Source organism: Salmo salar, chromosome 14 (assembly GCF_965601325.2).
Source record: "Salmo salar chromosome 14, fSalSal1, whole genome shotgun sequence".
NCBI classification, from domain to species: domain Eukaryota; kingdom Metazoa; phylum Chordata; class Actinopteri; order Salmoniformes; family Salmonidae; genus Salmo; species Salmo salar.
Genome location: NC_138304.1, coordinates 76,071,830 through 76,093,029, shown reverse-complemented (window position 1 = coordinate 76,093,029; position 21,200 = coordinate 76,071,830). Strand labels below are relative to the sequence as shown.

At 40.6% G+C, this 21,200-nt stretch overlaps 2 protein-coding genes across 2 annotated transcripts; one reads left to right on the top strand and one right to left on the bottom strand.

Moving 5' to 3' along the window:
* Window positions 1–2,390: 2,390 nt before the first annotated feature.
* On the top strand, window positions 2,391–9,203 carry LOC123723668 (interferon-induced protein 44-like). Its single transcript, XM_045694731.2, has 8 exons — window positions 2,391–2,603; window positions 3,577–4,090; window positions 5,269–5,320; window positions 5,515–5,710; window positions 6,958–7,110; window positions 7,219–7,390; window positions 8,198–8,298; window positions 8,451–9,203. Exons 2-8 carry the CDS (start codon window positions 3,610–3,612, stop codon window positions 8,634–8,636), a joined length of 1,341 nt encoding a protein of 446 aa, XP_045550687.1. The 5' UTR covers window positions 2,391–2,603; window positions 3,577–3,609; the 3' UTR covers window positions 8,637–9,203.
* Window positions 9,204–16,804: 7,601 nt separating this feature from the next.
* LOC106569856 (frizzled-1) lies at window positions 16,805–20,418 on the bottom strand. The gene has a single exon (XM_014141538.3). It carries the CDS (start codon window positions 20,279–20,281, stop codon window positions 18,500–18,502), a length of 1,782 nt encoding a protein of 593 aa, XP_013997013.1. The 5' UTR covers window positions 20,282–20,418; the 3' UTR covers window positions 16,805–18,499.
* Window positions 20,419–21,200: the final 782 nt, after the last annotated feature.

The window sequence follows — 21,200 nt, the reverse complement described above, 5'->3', positions numbered from 1 at the left end:
ATCTTATTATTAGATTATCTAATCCTTACCCTCAAACTGAACTGCAAGCATTGCATGTCTGTTTTCCTAACTAACAGATGCCACATGCAATGTTTGTAATCTAGTTTTGGGATTACTGTGTACATACCTTCAGAAAGCGCAAATCCTGCTTTAGCTCTTGTTCCAAAGTAGTGATACTCTTTGTAAGAGGTGAGATTTGGTCGTGAATGATCTTAATTTCTGTGGTCATAGTATCTTTCTTCTGCTCCTCTTCCTTCCTCAGTTCACCTAGTCTGGCCTCTTCATCTCTCAGAAACTGGTGGAGCTTCTCAAACTCCAACTTTATCTGCCTCTCAGTGTCCACCAATTGTGTCTATGACAATGAAGCATCTTAATTAACGAAAATACATGGTTGGGGCTGGAAATATCATGATTTTGGTAGAAAGGTAGAAAACTAGAAGAATACATTGAACATTTTAGAACAATTAATAGAAAACACACATTTTAAAAGCGCAAAGCAAAGAAGTATGTTCAATTTATTTCAGATAAAGGACTATATTTGTATTTTATTTTTGGTCTTCAATTTACAATACACTTACCTTTGTGTGTTGAATAATATGCTTATATTTCCTCTCACTCCATAATATCTTACGCTTGTCCTGCAGAAACTTTAGGTCCAGCTTCAGCTTTTCCTGTTTGACATTGTATGGGTTGTTAATATAGCCATATAGCGTACAACTACATTCACAAAACTACATTCACATTCACTGGTCACTTCATATACTGTTTACATATTGTTTCTAACTAAATATGTACAGTATGTACTGTATTTTAGACACAGCTCATCCTAATATACAGAGCCAGAAAGTATTCACACTCCTTGACTTTTTCCACATTTTGTTATGTTATAGCCTTAATTTAAAATGTATTACATTGAGATTTTGTGTCACTGGCCTACACACAATACCCCCCTTTTTTTGTTGTTGACATTTTGACAAATTAATGAAATATGAAAAGCTTTCTTGTGTCAGTAAATATTCACCCCTTTGTTATGGCAAGCCTTAACAATTCACATAATAAGTTGCATGGACTCACTCTGTGTGCAATAATACTAGTGTTTAACATGATTTTTGAAATGACTACCTCTGTACACCACACATACAATTATAAGGTCCCTCAGTCGAGCAGTGAACTTCAAACACAGAGTCAACCACAAAGACGAGGGAGGTTTTACAATGCCTCGCAAAGAAGGGCACCTATTGGTAGATGGGTAAAAATTTAAAAAAGCAAACATTGAATATCCCTTTGAGCATGGTGAAGTTATTATTTACACTTTGGATGGTGTATCAATACACCCAGTTACTACCGAAGAGGAAGAAAACTGCTCAGGGTTTTCACCATGAGGCCAATAGTGACTTTTAAACGTTATAGAGTTTCATCGCTGTGATTGGTGAAGGATGGATCAACAACATTGTAGTTACTCCACAATACTAACCTAAATGACAGAGTGAAAAGAAGAAAGCTTGTACAGAAAACAAATATTCCAAAACATGCATCCTGTTTGCAATAAGGCACTAAAGTAAAACTGCAAAAAATGTGACAAAGAAATTAACTTTATGTCCTGTACACAAAGCACTATGTTTGGGGCAAAACTCCCCATAACACATCAATGAGTACCACTCTTCATATTTTCAAGCATGATGGTGGCTGCATCATGTTATGGGTATGCTTGTCATTGGCAAGGACTAGGGAGGTTTTTTTTAGGACAAAAAAACAGAATAGAGCTAAGCACAGGCTAAATCAAAGAGGAACATCTGGTTCAGTCTGCTTTTCAACAGACACTGTGTCACGTTGGTAACAAAGATTCGGGAGACAGGCGCAGGAATGCGTAATATGGTTTTTATTCAGCCCCAAATTATGGTGTGCCGTGTAAAGACACGGGGATGAAGACCAAACAAACACGGGCATCTGTAAACTGCTTTCTACAAATTGCAAATCCAATCCGACAAAACCAAAAGAGCTAGCTGTGTTTTTCTTCTGCACGTTGTCTGTCCCATTGCCGACTATCTGCCCACAGATTTTCAGGGACACGCACATGCCTCGAATCAGGCCTTGTTAAAGCTCATTAGCATCTTGGATGGGGATGGTATAGAGGCTTTCTGACGGTCATGGGTCTGTGCAACTTCCATAACAGCAACCCCTCAATATTTTTCACCGGCCCGCCACACACTCTGGGGACTGGGTAGGTAGGGACTGGAGGGGACAACAATCAACATGTTGAATTGGAAAAGGCCACCACTCAAGGTGGTCCCTGAACACACTGCTGGGACAGCAGGCGCTGCTTGGCTACTGTCAGTTTTTCAGGGTGTTTTAGCTTTAGAAGTTAAACTTATAAAAGTGAAAGTGAAACTAAAGAACTCAGAGGACTCCCAATCGTGTGCAACTGCAGCCCGCAATTTGGAGCGTTTATGCATGTGGGAATTCCTGCACCGTTTCTTCCTCTTTTGGAAAGTCCCTGAAATGTAGACAGCCTCCTTTTCATAAGTCAAGGATAGAATGTTTCATTTTTACTCTGGTTGTTTGCCTAAACGGAGAGACATACAGTCCATCTGGTTAATTTGCAGGTAAGTTGGTCAAGGACCTGATTCCCTTCTGTGTGTTAATTGCGCAGTGTGCCTGTTGTACTGTTAAACATATAGCTAGCTGACATTAAAAGCACAATCCTTGATTCGTTTTTCAGTCAAATGGTGGCCCGCCTTTTTTTTGCTATAAAGCTGAAGGACGGGGCTGGAGAATGTACATTCTTAGATAAAGCTATGGAGGGTAGACCATGAGATAAAAGTTATATTAAAATAGTGCTTTCAAACTATACATTGTTTGTTTACAAAGATATTGTTTGCAAACATTGAAACAACTTTATGGGTTATGATGGATTAAGACAGCTGTACTGAGCTCATGAGGCATTTCTAAGTTATATGATTTTAGAATAAGTGGGTATGTTTAACTGTCCATTGAACAGCTTTAAATAATATAAAAATACACCTTTGACCATTTAGTAGCTTTGATTTAAATAGCAAGGCCACATGGCAAGCTTGAAGTTGGTTCCAGCTTTTACTTTCAGGTCCATCTAGTACTTTCAAGTACAATCTGTTATACTTTCGTTTCCAGCTTGTACTTTCTGAGATAAGACATCTTGGAAAGTACAATCTGGAACTGAAAGTAAAAGCTGGAACAAACCTCAAGCTTGCCATGAGGCCTTGCTAATTAAATAGGTGTACAGAGTGGAGGGTGAGTGACATTTGCCAACCTACTCAGGAGTATGATGGCTCAAAACCACACATAATGTGTAAAAATATATTTGTTTAACATTTTGAAACAATGTCACACCAACATCTTAAGTCTGGTTCTGCTGTCACCTTTCTTGGCCATGTGGCTTGACCATACAGGAAGGCCTCTGCCCTGGCTGTATAACCAGGGCAGAGGCTGTCCTGTATGGTCAAGCCACATGGCCAGGAAAGGTATCAGCAGAACCAGACTTAGGATTTTGATGTTTTTCTTTTAACCTTGCACATTACTTATTTATGTCTTTCCTATCAGGAGTCTTTCCTACCAAACCTCCTGGGTGTCATCATGAGTGTGGTAACATCCAGTCTATCAGGTGATCAGGAGAAGAAGCTGCTTTCTCTGTTCGGCCATGTCAGACTCAGTCTGCTCTACAAAGCCAGTGTCCAAGGCTACACGGCAGCTGCCTTTCACGCACGCTGCAACAGCCAGGGACCCACTGTAGTCGCTGCCTACAACAAGGCTGGCTTCCTGTTTGGAGCATACACCAGCAAAGACTACACTCAGAATGGACAGCCTATTAATGACGACAAAGCCTTCCTCTACAGCATCAATGACGAAAGAAAACATCCACTGCGTGTGTCTAGTGCCAATGGCCAGTATGGTTTCACAGATGAAAACACTGGCCCGAATTTTGGTGCCTTGGTGTTTCTGTTCAATGACACAGCTACAGTCCAATATAACGCAGGGAACAGCTACAACTTTGATGCAGCACATATGCATGGCGACGACCTGCAGCTGACTGAATGTGAGGTGTACAGAGTGGAGGGTGAGTGACATTTACATACCTACTTAGGAGTATGGCGGCTCCTAACCTGTCACGTCCTGACCAGTAAAAGGGTAATTTGTCATGGTAATATGGTCAGGGCGTGGCAGGGGGTGTTGTTTCTGTGTGTTTTGGGGTTTGTTTGTTTCCAGGGGATATGTTCTAGTTTTCTTTATCTATGTGTGGCCAGGTATGGCTTCCAATCAGAGGCAGGTGGCTTTCGTTGTCTCTGATTGGAAGCCATACTTAGGCAGCCTGTTTTTCCTGTGTTTTTGTAGGTGGTTGCTTTCTGTATAGTCTGTGTACCTTGCAGAACTGTTGATTGTCGGTTTGTTATTTTCGTTTAAGTGTTCACTCTCTTTAATAAATTACGAAGATGAGCACTATACCCGCTGCGTTTTGGGTCACCTTTCATCGACGCCTGTGACATAACCGCAGAAGATATTTCAGTGCACAATCTTGTTTTACATTTTGAAACAATGTCACACCTACATGTCTACGGTTGTTGTAATAACAAACATATGTTTTAAAGATGCTACACATTCTATTTTTATTTTTGCATTGTTATTTAAAAGAAAATCCATAATATAGTAATAGTGGAATTATAGTGCTTCACAGTATTACTTACCCACCAGTGTTGTGATATTCTCCTATTGATTTCTCCCACCGGAGCGGCATCTGTTGTCAAAATGGGAAGGCCGTTCTGACTTTGTGACTGTATTATCTAGTGGAAATCGCTCTAACATTTCCTGGTTGCTAAAATTCTACACTGTTCACTCCATTTCACTTTATTAAGATAGAAATCAAGCACTGAATAGTGTAGGGAATAATTGTACCATCTAAATCACTTTGAAATATCTTTTCAATAACAACAAGTGTCGCTTTTACAGAAGTTTAAAGCTGGTGAACCAAAACCGAAGATTAAAGGCTCAAGCGCGAGTCTCCGCCATGTTACGGGAAATGGGATGCGGAGAAGGGGGAGATTTGTTTTGAATGAAGCCTAGTGCTGTTGCAATTCACCTAGCACTAGGCTGCATTCAAAACAAATTTCTTTGTGAAACACTATCATTCCACTATTACTGCAGATATATTCTGGACATTTTCTGAAATGACTATGCCCAAAATGTTTAAATAATCCTACCTTTGTAAAAGATAATTCAAACTAATTTCTCCCCATTCAGACTTGGGAGGTTGTTTGACAAAGCCTTGGAGAAACATGCAGTGGACCTCTGAGTATGTAATGCTGACTTTAAGCATAACCATAAACACACACACACACACACACACACACACACACACACACACACACACACACACACACACACACACACACACACACACACACACACACACACACACACACACACACACACACTACATTACATTACATTGTGCTTAACTATCCCTGCACCTTTCTGACTTTCCAGGAGGAAACGGCAGTTGATGGAGAAAATCAAGAAATATAAGCCTGATGTCAAGTCAGTGAGTCAGGCCCGGGTTCTCCTCGTGGGTCCTGTTGGGGCTGGCAAGTCCAGCTTCTTCAACTCTGTCAACTCTATCTTCAGAGGAAACATGACCAGTCAGGCCATCTGTGGCAGCGCAGGCACCAGCCTGACCACCCAGGTAATATGTGTGTGTGTGTGTGTGTGCATGGGTGGGTGCTTTCTTATGTCAGTTTGACCAGGTACCACATCTAATGTGTGTGTTGATTGTGTATGTGTGTGTTGGTCCCGTGCCATTGGCGTGTATTAATGGATGCCAAGGGTTAGCCAGGCTTCTCCCAAAAATTGACCAAGGAAAAAAATTAACAAAATACTGTATCTTTCATCTTTCTGTGTTTAATACATTTCCTTCACTTCGCAAGAGGCCAAAATAACTAAAATTGTCCCTTTCCTAAATTAGCCATGGGTGGAGATAGGGATTTGGACTTGTGGTTTTACATCATTCTCTGTACTGGCCAATGATTATAACGGTGATTCTGATCCAACCATGAATACAGACATTGTGTCCCTGGCCTGAGAGGATGGAAGTTCAATATGTACCTAAATGTAGTAGCAGGCTAATGATGTTAACAATCTGGCCTGGTACATCGTTGCCCATGAAAGGAAGTTAGGCTAGGTAGCAAGCATTTTAGCCAGGTAGCCTAGGGCAACAAAAAACTAAGTGTGTACTGTATGATAGAGTCATAGACCGTTTAGGCAACATGAAAGAGGAGGATGGTATTGGAGTTTCTCTACAAGTAGGGTAAGTCAACGTGTTTTTTCTACTTGCACGTACACACACACAAATCACTAGGCTACGATGGACATCCACATCATATTTAGCTTATGTTGATTGGACTAAATCGTTTTTTGTTATCTTTTAGTTGTCGCTGTGTTAGACTAAACATAGGTGATTAGATTGTTAAAATGTTGAAGTTGAAATGGTGTTGGAATAGTGGAGGCAGTGCCTGTTTTCTTTGTGACTTGCGGTAACTCTCCACGGTTCTAAATCAAGAGATGTTTAATAGTCTGAAAATGTCAGAAACATTAACTTACTCGACTATGCTGTAGGTCTTGTAACTGTTTGTTATATACAATATGCTATGTGGACTTCACCAGACAGAGGTTGCTCTCCGGTTTTGTGATGAAACGAAGGTGTGGTTGAATTTATTCTGCCACTGTGTCTTCTTATTGTCTCGACCTTAGACCTATATATCACGGTGTCAAGGCACATGAACTAACAGGTTATAGAGCAAACAACGCAATTATCACAATACATAGGTTGTAATATGGCTTTTTTTCCCCTGGCTTGGCTTCCCCAGGGATTTTACCCACGCGCCACTATTGCCAACCACCCAGGTGCGTGCTGACTGTCTTATCTTTCCCTAGTTCCGTACCTTCACCATCAAGTCGGGGAAGCATGGTGAGCCTATACCCCTGATCCTGTGTGACACCATGGGACTGGAGGAGGCGTCAGGAGCTGGCTTGGACATGGAGGACTTAGTCAGCATTTACAAAGGCCATGTTCAGGACCGTTACCAGGTATGCAGACTTGTCTGGAGGAACAACGCAAACTAGCAGTAGGAGAGAATACACCATTGATCAAATCTAACCAACCAAAAAACCATCCTCCATGTTTGTCATTTATAGTTTAATCCCATGACGCCCTTGAGTGAAGATGTACCTGGGTATCGTAAGCATGTCAGTCTGAAGGATCAGATCCACTGTGTAGTGTACGTGGTGGACGCCTGCAGAGTCTCTCTGTTGTCTGCCAAAATTGTGGAGAAGTTTGCCGCCATTCGCAAGAAGACCAATCAGATAGGTGAGTGAATGGTGGACAATATGTTTTGAAAAGGGACAGTCAGTGTCAAATCAATGAACCTTCTTATAATTGACATATTTGTACATACTGTTATATTGTATATACTTATAAAGCGTGTCATAGAGCATTATGAAACTGTACAATAAAATAAAAACGCACAAGAGGATGTGGATATCATTTGCATGAATGTTGTATATTGTGATTATAAGGGGCATTGTGTGATTTATTGCTTTTTTCTACAGTTTCATAATGCTCTATGAATATGAGGTGCTTTCAACTCCTGTTCCTAAAGAAATATGGAACACCTTCTTAGGAAGAAACATGTAGAAAAGGCCCATGGAGTTGGTGGAATAATCCTTTAATTCATTGCCACTTACTCAGCTGGGCCAGGGGCGCTTTAATTAGGTCAGGTGGAAATGTCCGACAGATCTCAACTCCATAAAAGGAGGAAATCGCCATCGCCTGATCGCGCTGCTTTCTCTTCCTTAACTCCGTCTAATCCAGAAGTTCTGTGCGTCCAGGAATCCACCACAGACTACTCAGTAAATATACCACTTTATGGTTAAAGGTATTCCTGCCTCAGTCTCATCCATTCCTCTGTCACCTGACCCGTGACCACCTGTTCACCCTCACTGTCAGTCATCCTACCTGTCCAGCTACCCACACAGATTCCACTAATCTTTCAAAACACTTCATTAGAAGGTGCTTCAAGTGTGTATCCTATTTCAGTGGGTAACTCTGTATTGAATACTCTCCTATTTAAACATCCTGACATATTCATTTTCTTGTTCTGCATGTTTGTCCTAGGTATTCCCCAACTGGTGATAATGACCAAAGTGGACGAGGCCTGCCCCCTAGTGTCAGAAGAGCTGCAGAATGTTTATATGAGCCATTACATACAAAGGAAGGTGAGCCTTTTGACTCATTTTATTTAATTGTCATTGCCAATCTTAAATCCTACCCTCCTTAATGTCTCTTACGTCTTGCGCAGATTGTTATTTATGTATATAAAAGTAAGTGGTCAACCACACTGCATTTGGTGTGTGTGTCCGTGTTTCAGATCCAGGAGTTGAGTGCATCCCTGGGCATTCCTGTGTCCGGTATTCTGCCAGTGAAGAACTACAGCCACGAGCTGGAGCTGAATCAGAACACTGATCTCCTGCTACTCAGTGCTCTGGATCAGATGTTGAACTATGCTGACAGCTTCTTCGAAAACCAGCCTGAAGAGGAAAAGGAAGAGCTCTAACCCTCTTCACAGTCCCACAGTCAAGTGTCAATACTCTGATGACAAAAATGTTTTCTTGCCATCCCATATTATTTTGTAACTGTGTAAGATATCCATATTGTTTTGGTACATGTTATCATGCAAGTGGACATTATCATACTTTTTTTGTGGATATTATAACACATAGCTCTTTCTTACTGCTGCCTTTACTTAGACAAAAAATGTTTGTGACCTTTTCACGTAACATGAAAAACACCTAGCCCTAATGTTCCTTTAACATCTTAATTCAGTTTGTGATAGAGCTTTGATGTGACAGTGCAAAGCAAACTCAAGGTCGCATTTGCCTTCTTTCAATCAGTAGTAACGTACCTAAACAATGCATGCATGTACCAATGCAAACGGACTGTTCCCCAATTGAGTAAAGGGTTAAAGGGTGGGGCCTAGTGAATAATCTTCTGACAAAGCAACTCTACCTGTGGACTGTTCGAAGCGTGGGAAAATAATCAATTTACTGTCTCTATAAGCGAATGTCTATTGTATGCAAGTGCCCCAGAGCACAGTAAAGTTGCATCACTGTAATTTGAAAGCATTGTTTATGTAGAGAGTTTTACCGTAATATCGTATGTTATTAATTCTATTCTTGGTAACGCTTTAGGCATGGGTGATGACATAATGCACTGCATTGTTGGTTGATTGACAAATTGAGTTGTTGTCCAGAGGACGATATATTGCCTTTCTATGGCTCCTGTCACCATATTCACTGAACTAGGATAAGACTCAACATGACCAATTCATAGTGCCACAGTGTGTGCATTCAAAAACAATAAACATAAAACATGAGATAAATAGTGCGATAAAGAGGTGCGTTTTGAAGCCACCTGGTGGCATTGCGAAAAGGGCCGTGGTTACTATACTGCAATAGTTTGGAGTCCTTGGAGTTACTACTGTAAATTGGAAAGTAAACAAAAACACTGTACTGAAAGGACTTATTTGACAGGTGTTTTCAAGATGGTGTCTCGGCATGGTATGTAATTATGATATTTCACACATTCCTAAACCACTAAAATCATCTCTCACAGATGCATGTGCACACATATACACACACACAGGTAGTTTCACATTTGTGGTTATTTGTTTCATATATAATGTTTCCTATATTGTTCAATACATTGATCCAATCCCATTTCCTGCTGTGCATTCTTGAGATGTTACATGCAGTACGAATAATAAAGATGACAAACAAAAGTTTCCTCTGAGCTTGGTCAAATGAGAACAAATTACATTTGATGCTAATTTTGGACAGACTGATCTTACTAAGAATGCAAAATTAGTACATTTCATGAATTTGGAAATAAGCATATATTTCCAATGTCTTTGAAATTCCAGACAAGAATGCAACATTATAAGCCAGGGATTCTTTTATGCACCAAATCCCACATACCAGCAGACTTTAGAAATTATAAGGATTCATGCATGAGGAGGCAGACACAGACCCTCCTTTATCTTGTGACCAAAGCTGGTTGGTACATTGAACCTATTGACTGTCACTCTGAAGGTTAAGTGAAAGGTAAACCAGACACTGCCACTACGTTTAAGCAAAGCGGACATAACTCACCGGCTATTAGATGACAGAGGGTCTGGTATCATGCAGTTACCTGCCTGTGAAAAACCCATTTGTCTCAAAGCCATTTATCACAAAGCAGTTGAGCTTTTCTAGACCAGAAATGAGTCATATAGGAGCGGCCATCTTTGAATGGGCATTTGTTGATTTAATTTGAAGATCTGGGAGACAATGTTATTTGTAGAGATACATCCACAAAAGAGAACAACAGGTGTTAATGTAACACTTTGCGTATGCCCACGTACACATAAAAACATGCACACACATCCACAACAGCATTCCCACCAAAGTGAACTGTAAATGTATCTTAGGAAATGTCAACATCTGTTAGCTTACAGCAACTATCCAACTTCTCATGCCCCATACCCTTACCCACTGGGCATTAACTGTGTTAATGAGAGTTCATTACCTTTTGTTGTCTAATAAACACTTTTGAAGTGACTTAAAGGCAAACATCTGGCACCATGGCAGTCGAGCTATAGATTGCAATCCACGTTCACTGATTGGAATTATGAGAGGCTCTCTTTGGACCACTCTTTGTATCTAATCCTAACTGTGCAAGTCTTTCACGTACATCATACATTTATATCAGCAGGATATGTTTGTTACTTGAACGTTTCTCATATGGGTCTCAAGTGAGCAATAGGCCCATATGAGCTGGAGTACTTGATTTAGGCTTGCAGAGCTACCGGTAAATCACCAAATTTACCGTAATCTTCTGTAATTTTGGTAATTAACAGAAAATCTATGGCAATCTATGGTTACTTTGGTAATTTATACTTTAATAACGTTGAAAGGATATATTCACATATAGTATTTATTTTTTATATCAGTTTCCATGAGTTTCTAGTCGATAGACCATGTGGTTCCAGAGAAAATAGCCCAATTAATGAAAAAGCATCTAATATCAACAATGGCATAATTTTCAATTTCAACTAATGACTTTCTTCACATTTGCCACCAGTTTGACTCCAAAACACTGACAACAAATACATATTGACATACTAAAATAAATACAAGTGTGTAAAAAATGTATATAAAGGATATTTCATGCTGAAACCCTCATATTTAACACCAATGGTATCCACTAAGTTGATGGTTTATATTTAGGATAATGTTTAACAGCTTTGTCATTCTAATTTTCTATTTTTAAATAATCTTATTGAATTATTTTGGATATTTCATGTGATAAGGCCACACAGAGAGTTAGCAAAATTCTGGTAGTTTACTTGTAAACTTTGAAAGTTTCCAGTTATATACCCTCCCTTTGCAAACTTAAGTTCATTAAAGTTGCCCCCAAAACAGCATAAGCTCCTAGAGTGTGTTACATCCAGTTTTTGTGCAGATTCCAGGCACACATATTTTTTGCCCATTTCAAAAATACTTTCTCATAATGACTCATGACATAGCATTCCTGTGTACAGCCAAACCTGTATTACCCTCGAAAAAGTAATAATACCTTGTAATTTCATCAATTCAAATGTTAACAGACAAAGATGGAGTTGACAGACAATGAAGACATGGGAATTTACCATAGCCAAAGTTCTAAATCCCAATTTTGGTCCAAGACAGCAGTGTGTAGCTGTCTAGTTGTCACGGTTGTCGTAGGACGGAGCGGACCAAAGTGCAGCGTGTGTGTCGTTCCACATTTTATTTTCACTGTGAAACTATGCAATACATAAATAAACTAAAGCATGAAAACAACAAACCGTGACGCAGAGTTGAAACATACACAAACTCAAAAACAATCTCCCACAAACCCAGGTGGGAAAAACACCTACTTAAGTATGATCTCCAGTTAGAGACAACGATGACCAGCTCCCTCTAATTGGAGATCATCCCAAACAAAACCCAACATAGAAATACAAAACTAGAACATGACAACATAGAAAAACTAAACTAGAAACCCCCCGTCACGCCCTGACCTACTCTACCATAGAAAATAACAGCTTTCTATGGTCAGGACGTGACACTAGTCTAGTCTAGAGAAAGAGAGAGAATGCCTCAGGTATGACGCTGAAGAAGGCCATGGCTCATTTGAGTTAAGGGAAAAAAGGAGATTGTTCGGTATTCATGGTGAATAAATGATTCAGCGTTATCATTCGCGGTGCTGTTTATCTCATTTTCCCTATGCTATTAAAACCGATAACTGAATTTGACAGAAGAAAGTACAAAACAGTTTTTGCAAAAATGCACATTATTATCTTCAGACAAAAAGTAATTATACTAAGTCACATGTCATAAGGCGACATGAACTGGGATGATTGATGCCATGTGGTATGTTACAAAAACAAACAGAGCCGATTGGTGTTACAGTGTTACATGTATGGTGGCAGGGAAAATACCAGGTTTGAAGTTAAACTATAGAGTTATGGCCCACCATAGCAACACAAACACCCCTAACACGCTCCACTAATTCATCAATAGCACAGTAGTAAGTGAATGGGAAACAACCTCTACGGAATTGTACACACACACACACACACACACACACACAGACAATGAAATCCATAAGCTACAGTACTGTAACAACCTTAGCCTACTCACAGCATGTCATGTAAAATGTATGTTTTGCTCTGCTGTCAAAAAAGGTCACATCTGATCAGGAACTATCTGTTTCCTGGTTCTCCTCAGGTCATGGTTACAATAACAGTTGTGGCTAATATGCAGAGGCTTGTTGTGTAGTAGTAGGCCTATAGCAGGGGTGTCAAATTCATTCCATGGAGGGCCTAGTGTCTGTAGGTTTTTGTTTTTTCCCCTTCAATTAAGTCCTAGACAACCAGGTATGAGGAGTTCCTTACAAATTAGTGACCTTAATTCGTCAATCAAGTACAAGGGAGGAGCGAAAACCCGCAGACACTCGGCACTCCATGGAATTAGTTTAACACCTGTGGCCTATATGAAGCAACCTTTAACATTTCTAAGTATGAACATGTAGGTGGAACTCTGGGATCCAAGCCCAATTTTCCACAATTCCCCTCCCCCAACATGTTAAAACAATTATAATCTATATGAAACATAAACTATGATATATTTACTTGTTCAGAACACATGGGCCCCACTAAAGAGTTAACAAAAATGCTTTCAACTTTCAGAGTTTCTGACGAAGGCTCTGACGAAGGCCTTGAGGCCAATACGTAAAGCTTAATAAAGAGCAGTGATACTAGCAAGAGCGGTGTGCGGGTTTCTTCTTTATTCTAAATGTTATTCAATTGTTACCATGCACTTGCAACAAAGATAGCGCAGATGTGCGAGTGCCTTTTGAATTTTTTACTTTCAGAGTTTCCTAACATGCAATAAACAAAACCTGAATACGCATTTCATGGCTCTGCACTGATTTGTTTCTCTGAAAAAAGATAACTATTTCTTCAAACTATTTCCTCTCTTAGTTTAGTCAATGGGGTAGTTTTAAATAGAGACAACATATTCAAGTTACATAAAAGTGCAATAATACTAATTTAGAACAATTGTAACAGATATCCTTTGGGTTATATTTGCGTGGAACAAATAATCTGTGAGAAAAAAAACAGGTGGAGAGATAGGAGCGAGAGAAGATAGAAAAATAGAGAGATGAGAGAGCATGCTAGTACCGCAGACAGACTGAACAAACACATGACTGACTCCAGTCATTACTTGTTTCCTGCCCCAGGGCGTTGGTCTGCCCCTGCCTGTAAAACACTCAGCCTGACCATCTTATCTCATCTTAACCCATCAGCTTCCCCCTCCCCTTTACAGAAAGATATTAGGTACTAGGAAATACAGTAGTTTCCTTTTCTCAGCTTCTTGTCTCCACTGATAGACTGCTTACAGACGATCTATGGCTGTTTTTGGGGCGTTATAATCCTAATGTTAAGTCAAAACCAAATCAGAAATGTCAGTGAATGTCCTGGGAATGTTATTGGTGTGCTGGGTATAGGGTTGTGCATCGGATTTACAATGCATTAAAACAACAAAACGTAAAAGGCGCCCGGGTCTCCATGACCAACCCTTTACATGTTGCGTTTATATGTTTGCTCAGTGTAATAGCATCTATAGGGTTGGAAGTAGCGCATGAACTATTTTTAATCAAGTTTTCCCCCCCACAAAGACTGAGTTTAGTCTGCTGAGGAGGCCTTGGTCCACTGCCATTTGGCTCAATTCCCCTCAGCTTCCAACCAGAAGCAATAGTTGGGCTGTCTATGAATTGCAGGGAGTAGGAAGCTGGGTAGCCTGCATCTGTAAGCAGTGGCTCAGGGACTCGGGAGAACACTAATGAGGGCTGGTGCTCGTTTGGGGGAAGCATTGAGGCTGAACCCACCCGCCGCCTCACGTCAACATTCAAAATGTTGAATTTCTTTAAAAAAAATAGATGAGAAGTTGTAGGTCTCCCTTGTCAATGCTTGGGGAGAATGATGGGGCTAAACTTTAAGAAAGACCTTGTCATATAAACCAAACACAATCAATTCTATGTAGTTATGCGGTGTACTATGTGGTGATTGTCCACTGTTTCATTCAGTGTGTGTCGTGTGCCATCGGTTCCTATCTCTGCTTGATTTATCATATTGTTTCCAAACCAACATCTTTTCTGGAAACAGATGTTTGGCAGTGCCGTGTGTTCCATGGAATTTCACGTATCTGGCTTCTTTTCATAGCCTTCCAGTGACTCACTTGTCCTTGGCGGCCTTGCCAACATGGCTGTCTGACTGACTGACTCCATTTCAGAGTGCTATCAGGAAATATATGTTCATCATGGATGTGATCGCACAAGTGCGCTTTATGTGTGAGAACATTAATGCCACAATCATTAATTCGTTTTTCAGCAAAACTGCAGCCACTTTTTTGCCATAAAGCTGAGGGATGGAGAAATGTAACCACAGCTGTAAATATCACAGTGCCTTAAGCAGCATTTCTGCAGTACAAGACCCAATGGAATTTCATGATGTAAGACAAGTGGGCTAGCCAGACAACTTTGATAAACATGAGTTTCTAGGTCCTGAATAATGATGAATATAGAATAAAAATCGAGCTCCATTCAACTTCGTCTTTGTGAACTATGAAATATAGAGTAATGTCAGAGCTTTTTGTCTGATTTGCTAATATTAGCCGACTTGATTCTACTATGTGAAAGAAATGAATGACTAAAACCTACATTATTTGCAACACCATTAGCAAGTTCATTCTCTGACCGAAAAGTATCAAAATATGTGTAAAGTTAACATTTCTTAAAAATGTCTGCCATTGGAAGGTCAAAGTACTGATGATATACACTAAGTATACAAAACATTTAGAACACCTGCTCTTTCCATGACAGACTGACCAGGTGAATCCAGGTGAAAGCAATGATCCCGTATTGATGTCACTTGTTAAATCCACTTCAAATCAGTGTAGATGAAGGGGAGGACACAGGATCGTGTATATGTGTGCTATTCAGAGGGTGAATGGCCAAGACAAAAGATTTCAGTGCCTTTGAATGGTAGTAAGTTCCAGGCACACCGGTTTGTGTCAAGAACTGCAAAGCTGCTGGGTTTCTCTCTCAACAGTTTCCTGTGTGTATCAAAAATGGTCCACCACCCAAAGGACATCCAGCCAACTTGACACAACTGTGGAAAACACTGTAGTCACATGGGCCAGCATCCCTGTGGAACACTTTGGACACCTTGTAGAGTCCATGCCCCGACAAATTGAGGCTGTTCTGAAATTGACACTAGACCCTAGTTAATGCTGGGTGTTTCATATCTATTCAGTGTTAGGTCCAGCAGGCTGTCCCAACACATAATGACATGAAAACATCTAATAGTGTAAAAGGCCTCTTAGGTTGACACTACATAGTTGTATTTTATATCCATTTGAAGAGAAGAAAGTTATTTCTCAGGGGACACCATTTCAATTTCACCCCAAGTTTGGGAACCACTGGTATAGGCACTATACTTTATTACCTTCTTTCAAAGTATACTTTTCTGTTCAGTAACACCAGGGTTGTGTTTATTAGAGAAAACAATTGGGGAAATGATTTAATGTTATGTATCAGAAAATGAAGTCTTGGTAGTGCTTCCCTGTTTTTTTTCCCCCATTTGGTGTCTAACGTACACTGCCCAGTAGTAAATCAACTCGACTGTCAGCGGTTTCAAATAGTGTCACAAAGCTCTTCGTCTAAAAGCTTCAAGTTACCTTTGTTGGCCTACATTTTTGACACAGTGTAACACTATCTACTGTACATAAAGACAACCAGGAGCTACAGGGAAGCAGAACGCACTATACTGCCCTACCAAGCAAAAAGGGAGTAACTGTTCATTTGGTCAAAAATGAGTTAGTTATTTTTGATACATTAAATATATGCTTAATCATGCGGACAAGAATCCTGCCTCTATTGTATTGTGTTGGAGATCATGGGGGTCATGTTAGCAATAACTGCATAAACTTACTGTGAAACCAAGGTAAATAAAAGCCATTCTTCTCAATTCCACACTATGAGCAGTTACTGCCTTTTTGCTTGGTAGGGCAGTATACACTTCCCAATTGGCAAGATTTTAGCTGAAACTCTTGCAATTCAAAACTTTCACCACAAAGAAAGATGAATTCCAAACCAGGATTAGTGTATAAAAATGGAGGGAACTTTTATTTTCATATAAAATGATGGTATGCTAGGATTATCTGTTCAATATACACATGGGTAGAATGAAAAAGGCTGCTAGTAGAACATTATATGCAATTTATAAACATTGGTCAGCATACAAACAAGATTGACCTACAAACGTAGCGCCATAAGAATGGCTTTGATGAAGAAAATGTAATACCTGGGTAAGAAAATATACCACAGCGCTAAAACAGAAAAATCAATATCAGCGTTGATGCCTTTGACTAAAACAAGTCACTGGAGATGAAGAATCATTGAGAACAAGCGAACAACATGGCTGTGTTCATTAGGGCATGCAACAGAAAATATTTTGCAATGGAAAACTTATTGGACAAGTCCATATATTCCCTCCCTGTGTCTGTTTCGTACTGCTTGGTACCTAATGAACACGACCCTCTGTGCGTTAGGGAAGCAAGAGCTCAATGAATTACCTTTGAGAAAGGATCTATAAAATGACCCTTGTCTAAACACCATCCATTACAGAGCTGTGACTTACAATTGGATACGAGCTTTGCATTATAAAATAACGAATATGACATATGCGCAACATGCATGCATGCATGTGACCGCTTTCTAAGGAGGAGGACTCATTAAAGTTGAGAATGTTTTATTCAAGGATGCCATGTGGGGTGAGGCATTAGTACATTTTCACCCATTTAAGCAGAATAATGTACTTGAAGCCACCAGAGAACAATCCCTTGGTGACTAGAAAGCAACAGCTGTTGGATAATTGTGTGGACAGCTGGATTATTGGACTTCAATCACAATAACTCCACCCATACACTCTTCATTAAAACAAAGGCACGGGACTGAGCATTCCATTATTGTCAAAGTCTATTCCAGTTGTGTAGCTTGTGAATAGAGAAAGTAATCATTTTGGAGCTTTCCCCATAAGTAAAAGGCTTTTGAATGAGTGCTATGTTCAAAATAGTTCAATAGCGACAGATCTCAACCCCTAATCCAATATTTCTTTGGAGCAGTCTGCATTCACTGTAATGGTAAAATATCAGCAAAACACAAAATACACATGGGGAAAGACAAATGAACGCTCAAACACCCCCTGAAAACACATGGTAAAACAAAGATGTCAATAGAATTGAGAATAAACTATAAAGTGGCCAATTTCCAGGTTTGAAATAGTGGACAGACTACGGACTGATTTTGAACAAGGTCATTATGACCCATAAAATACAGTAAAAGTCCAACAGAACCTTGTTGACTTTTTCTCAAATATAGGGAAGATCTCAATTGCATAGGGGAGGGGGGAGGGACCACTGGCTTTCTCATCCAATGGGTTTCGAGAAGATGAGAGGACACAAGGACTATGCAATTGAGATATTCCCATAGTTCACATGAAACACTACTAAAGGGATGACATGAAAAAGTTCAATGGAGCACCAATAGAATGAAGGAAAATGTTCATACAGTCCAATTCTCCTCATTGAACTAGATAAGAGCTTTTCTTCCTTTTAGATCAAAGTGTGATTGATGAGAATCAAATGTGTGGTCTATTTTAAATACAAATATACGTACAAAAATTTCCAGAAAAGTGTATTTACATTATTTTCGTTTGAGTGTGTCACAGTAGCCTTTTCTTCAATTCATGTATCTGTGATAATATGTTCAGGGGATAACAAACAGTATAAGGTCTCACACTGTCGTCTCACCCTGTTTATTGCTCGCCAGTCTTGTATAAAATCTCCTCCACGAATTCAGCGTCTTACTCGACCAAATCCAAAAGCCAGAGGTGATGCCCACGATCAATGTCATCAGGTACTTGATCATGAAGACGGTAAAGTCTGGCGACATCTGCAGGTGATTGTGCCCGGGGCATGGCACGGCATAGTTTTTACACGTCCGACTCACCCAACTCTTCTCCCACTGTTCCCTGAACGCCTGCTCATAGAAGTAGCATGCGATGACAATGGTGGCGGGCACCGTGTAGAGCACGCTGAAGATGCCAATGCGCACCATGAGCTTCTCCAGTTTCTCCGTCTTGGTGCCGTCGTGCTTCATGATGGTCCGGATGCGGAAGAGTGACACGAAGCCTGCCAGAAGGAACGAGGTGCCCAGGGAGAGGTAGATGAAGAGCGGCGCCAGAACGAAGCCTCTGAGAGCGTCCACGCTGTTAATGCCCACGTAGCACACGCCACTCAGAACGTCGCCGTCCACCTGCCCCACCGCCAGGATGGTGATGGTCTTGATGGCAGGTACCGCCCATGCCGCCAGGTGGAAGTACTGCGAGTTGGCTTCGATGGCCTCGTGACCCCACTTCATCCCGGCTGACAAGAACCACGTCAAGGCTAGGATAACCCACCAGATGGAGCTGGCCATGCTGAAAAAGTAAAGTATCATGAACAAAATGGTGCAGCCCTCCTTTTTGGTGCCTTGTACGACAGTTTTGACGTCGCTGTCAAAGCGGTCGTTGCATACCACCTTGTCCCCCAACAAGAAGCCAGCGATGTAGACTATTGACACCATAGTGTAGCAGCCTGATAGGAAAATTATGGGTCGCTCTGGGTAGCTGAACCTCTGCATGTCCACCAAGTAGGTCAAAACCGTGAACAGAGTGGACGCACAGCATAACACAGACCATATTCCAATCCATATCTTGGCGAATTTCAACTCGTCCTCATTGAAGTACATCATGCCATGGGGTTTTGAGGGCTCACAAGGTGCACCACAATACTCCTCCCCAAGAAAATGGTAGTTCAAATAGGGGGGTACTTTCAATGCAACTGGGCATCTAAACTGTCCCTTTACAGTCCTATGCTGCCCATAAGGTGATTCTGTTTCATCCGCTGTAGGATTAATAGGAGCACTTCTATCAGACACGTTTTGCCCGACGCACAACTCACCCGCTCCGTGAACAGGGAAAGATTCACAGGCGAGGCTGTCAGGCCATTGGAAGCCGAATTTATTCATCAGAGCCTCGCAGCCCTGCCTCGCTCTCTCGCAGAGTGAGCGGCACGGAGGCAGTGCTTGTTCCAGCACCGTACAAACGGGAGCATACATGGAACAGAGGAAAAACTTCAGGTCAGGAGAGCATTGAACTTTCACAAGCGGATAAAACTGGTGCACTTCAAGCCCCGCGTCCTCTTGGTTGGTGTGCCCTAATAAATTTGGCATGATTGTCTCGTTATAGGCAATATCCGTACAGAGAGGAATGGAAATAGGTTGGCAAAAGCCATGTTCAGGAACAGACATTCCACGCTCACCATACTGACCATCTGCTTGCGGTAAAAGTGCAAAAATATTCAGAACCAGCAAATGGGAAAACATCCTACAAACTTTGTCGTTCCCCATTCCAAATAAATTCCAACACGCCACTTTCCAACCGCGAGTAAACACGCAGACTAGAGACCACTGGATTATTTTCCAGGATAAAACAAAAGCATACACGACTGTACTATTTCCTATGACAGGCAACATACGTTACTTTATATCTTTGCAGAGGTGGTTGCTTCCAGAATTTAGCTCGGCTACTCACAAGAGATTTTAAATCCGTCTGTTGTCAGTGTGTAGCCATTATCTGTCTCCAACTGTCTGTGTGACTGTTCGGTTTCTAGTCTCCCTCTATTCACAGAGGGAGGAGCCTTGAAACAGATGATAGGTTACTTTTTAGGGATCATCTCAATCTTGCAAGATTGTTCATATTTGGTCCCCAAAATTAGATATATATTTTTTGTCTATTCTATTTTTTATCCTACTAAACCATGAATTTTAAAACATCATGCAATCTTCCTATTTTTGACTGAAAGTTGCTACATGTGTAATAAAAACTGTATCCAATTTGTATATGTTGCAGTAGAGGTGCTTGGTAAAAATCACCGGGGAACCTGTTCGTTTATATGCCTTGACACTGTGATATATATGCCTAAAGCCAAGACAATAAGAAGACACAGCAGCAGAATAAATGAAACCACACATTTGTTTCATCACAAAACTGGAGAGCAGCAACCACAAAACATATTATATCAAACAAACAGTTACATGACTTAGAGCATGGTCAAGCAAGTTAATGTTTCTGACATCTTCAGACTACTGAACAACTAGAACCATGTAGAGTTATCACAATTCACAAAGAAACAGGCACTGCCTCCACTATTCCAGCATCATTTCAAAATCATCTAATCACCTTTGCTTAGTCTACAGTGACAAAAGATACCAACAATTATTTAGTCCAATCAAAGTAAGCTAAATATGATGCAGCTGTCCATGGTACTGATTTATGAGTGTGTGTGTGTGTGTGTGTGTGTGTGTGTGTGTGTGTGTGTGTGTGTGTGTGTGTGTGTGTGTCTGTGTGTTCATGCAAGTAGAAAAAACATTTTGACTCACCCTACTTGTAGAG

Excerpts from the sequence above, each read along its gene's own strand:
- LOC106569856 (XM_014141538.3), bottom strand. The coding sequence starts at position 20,281 with ATGTTGCCTGTCATAGGAAATAGTACAGTCGTGTATGCTTTTGTTTTA.
- LOC123723668 (XM_045694731.2), top strand. The coding sequence starts at position 3,610 with ATGAGTGTGGTAACATCCAGTCTATCAGGTGATCAGGAGAAGAAGCTG. Across the intron at positions 5,321-5,514 it reads AACATGCAGTGGACCTCTGA|GAGGAAACGGCAGTTGATGG; the intron begins GTATGTAATGCT and ends CTGACTTTCCAG. Across the intron at positions 7,391-8,197 it reads CAAGAAGACCAATCAGATAG|GTATTCCCCAACTGGTGATA; the intron begins GTGAGTGAATGG and ends TGTTTGTCCTAG.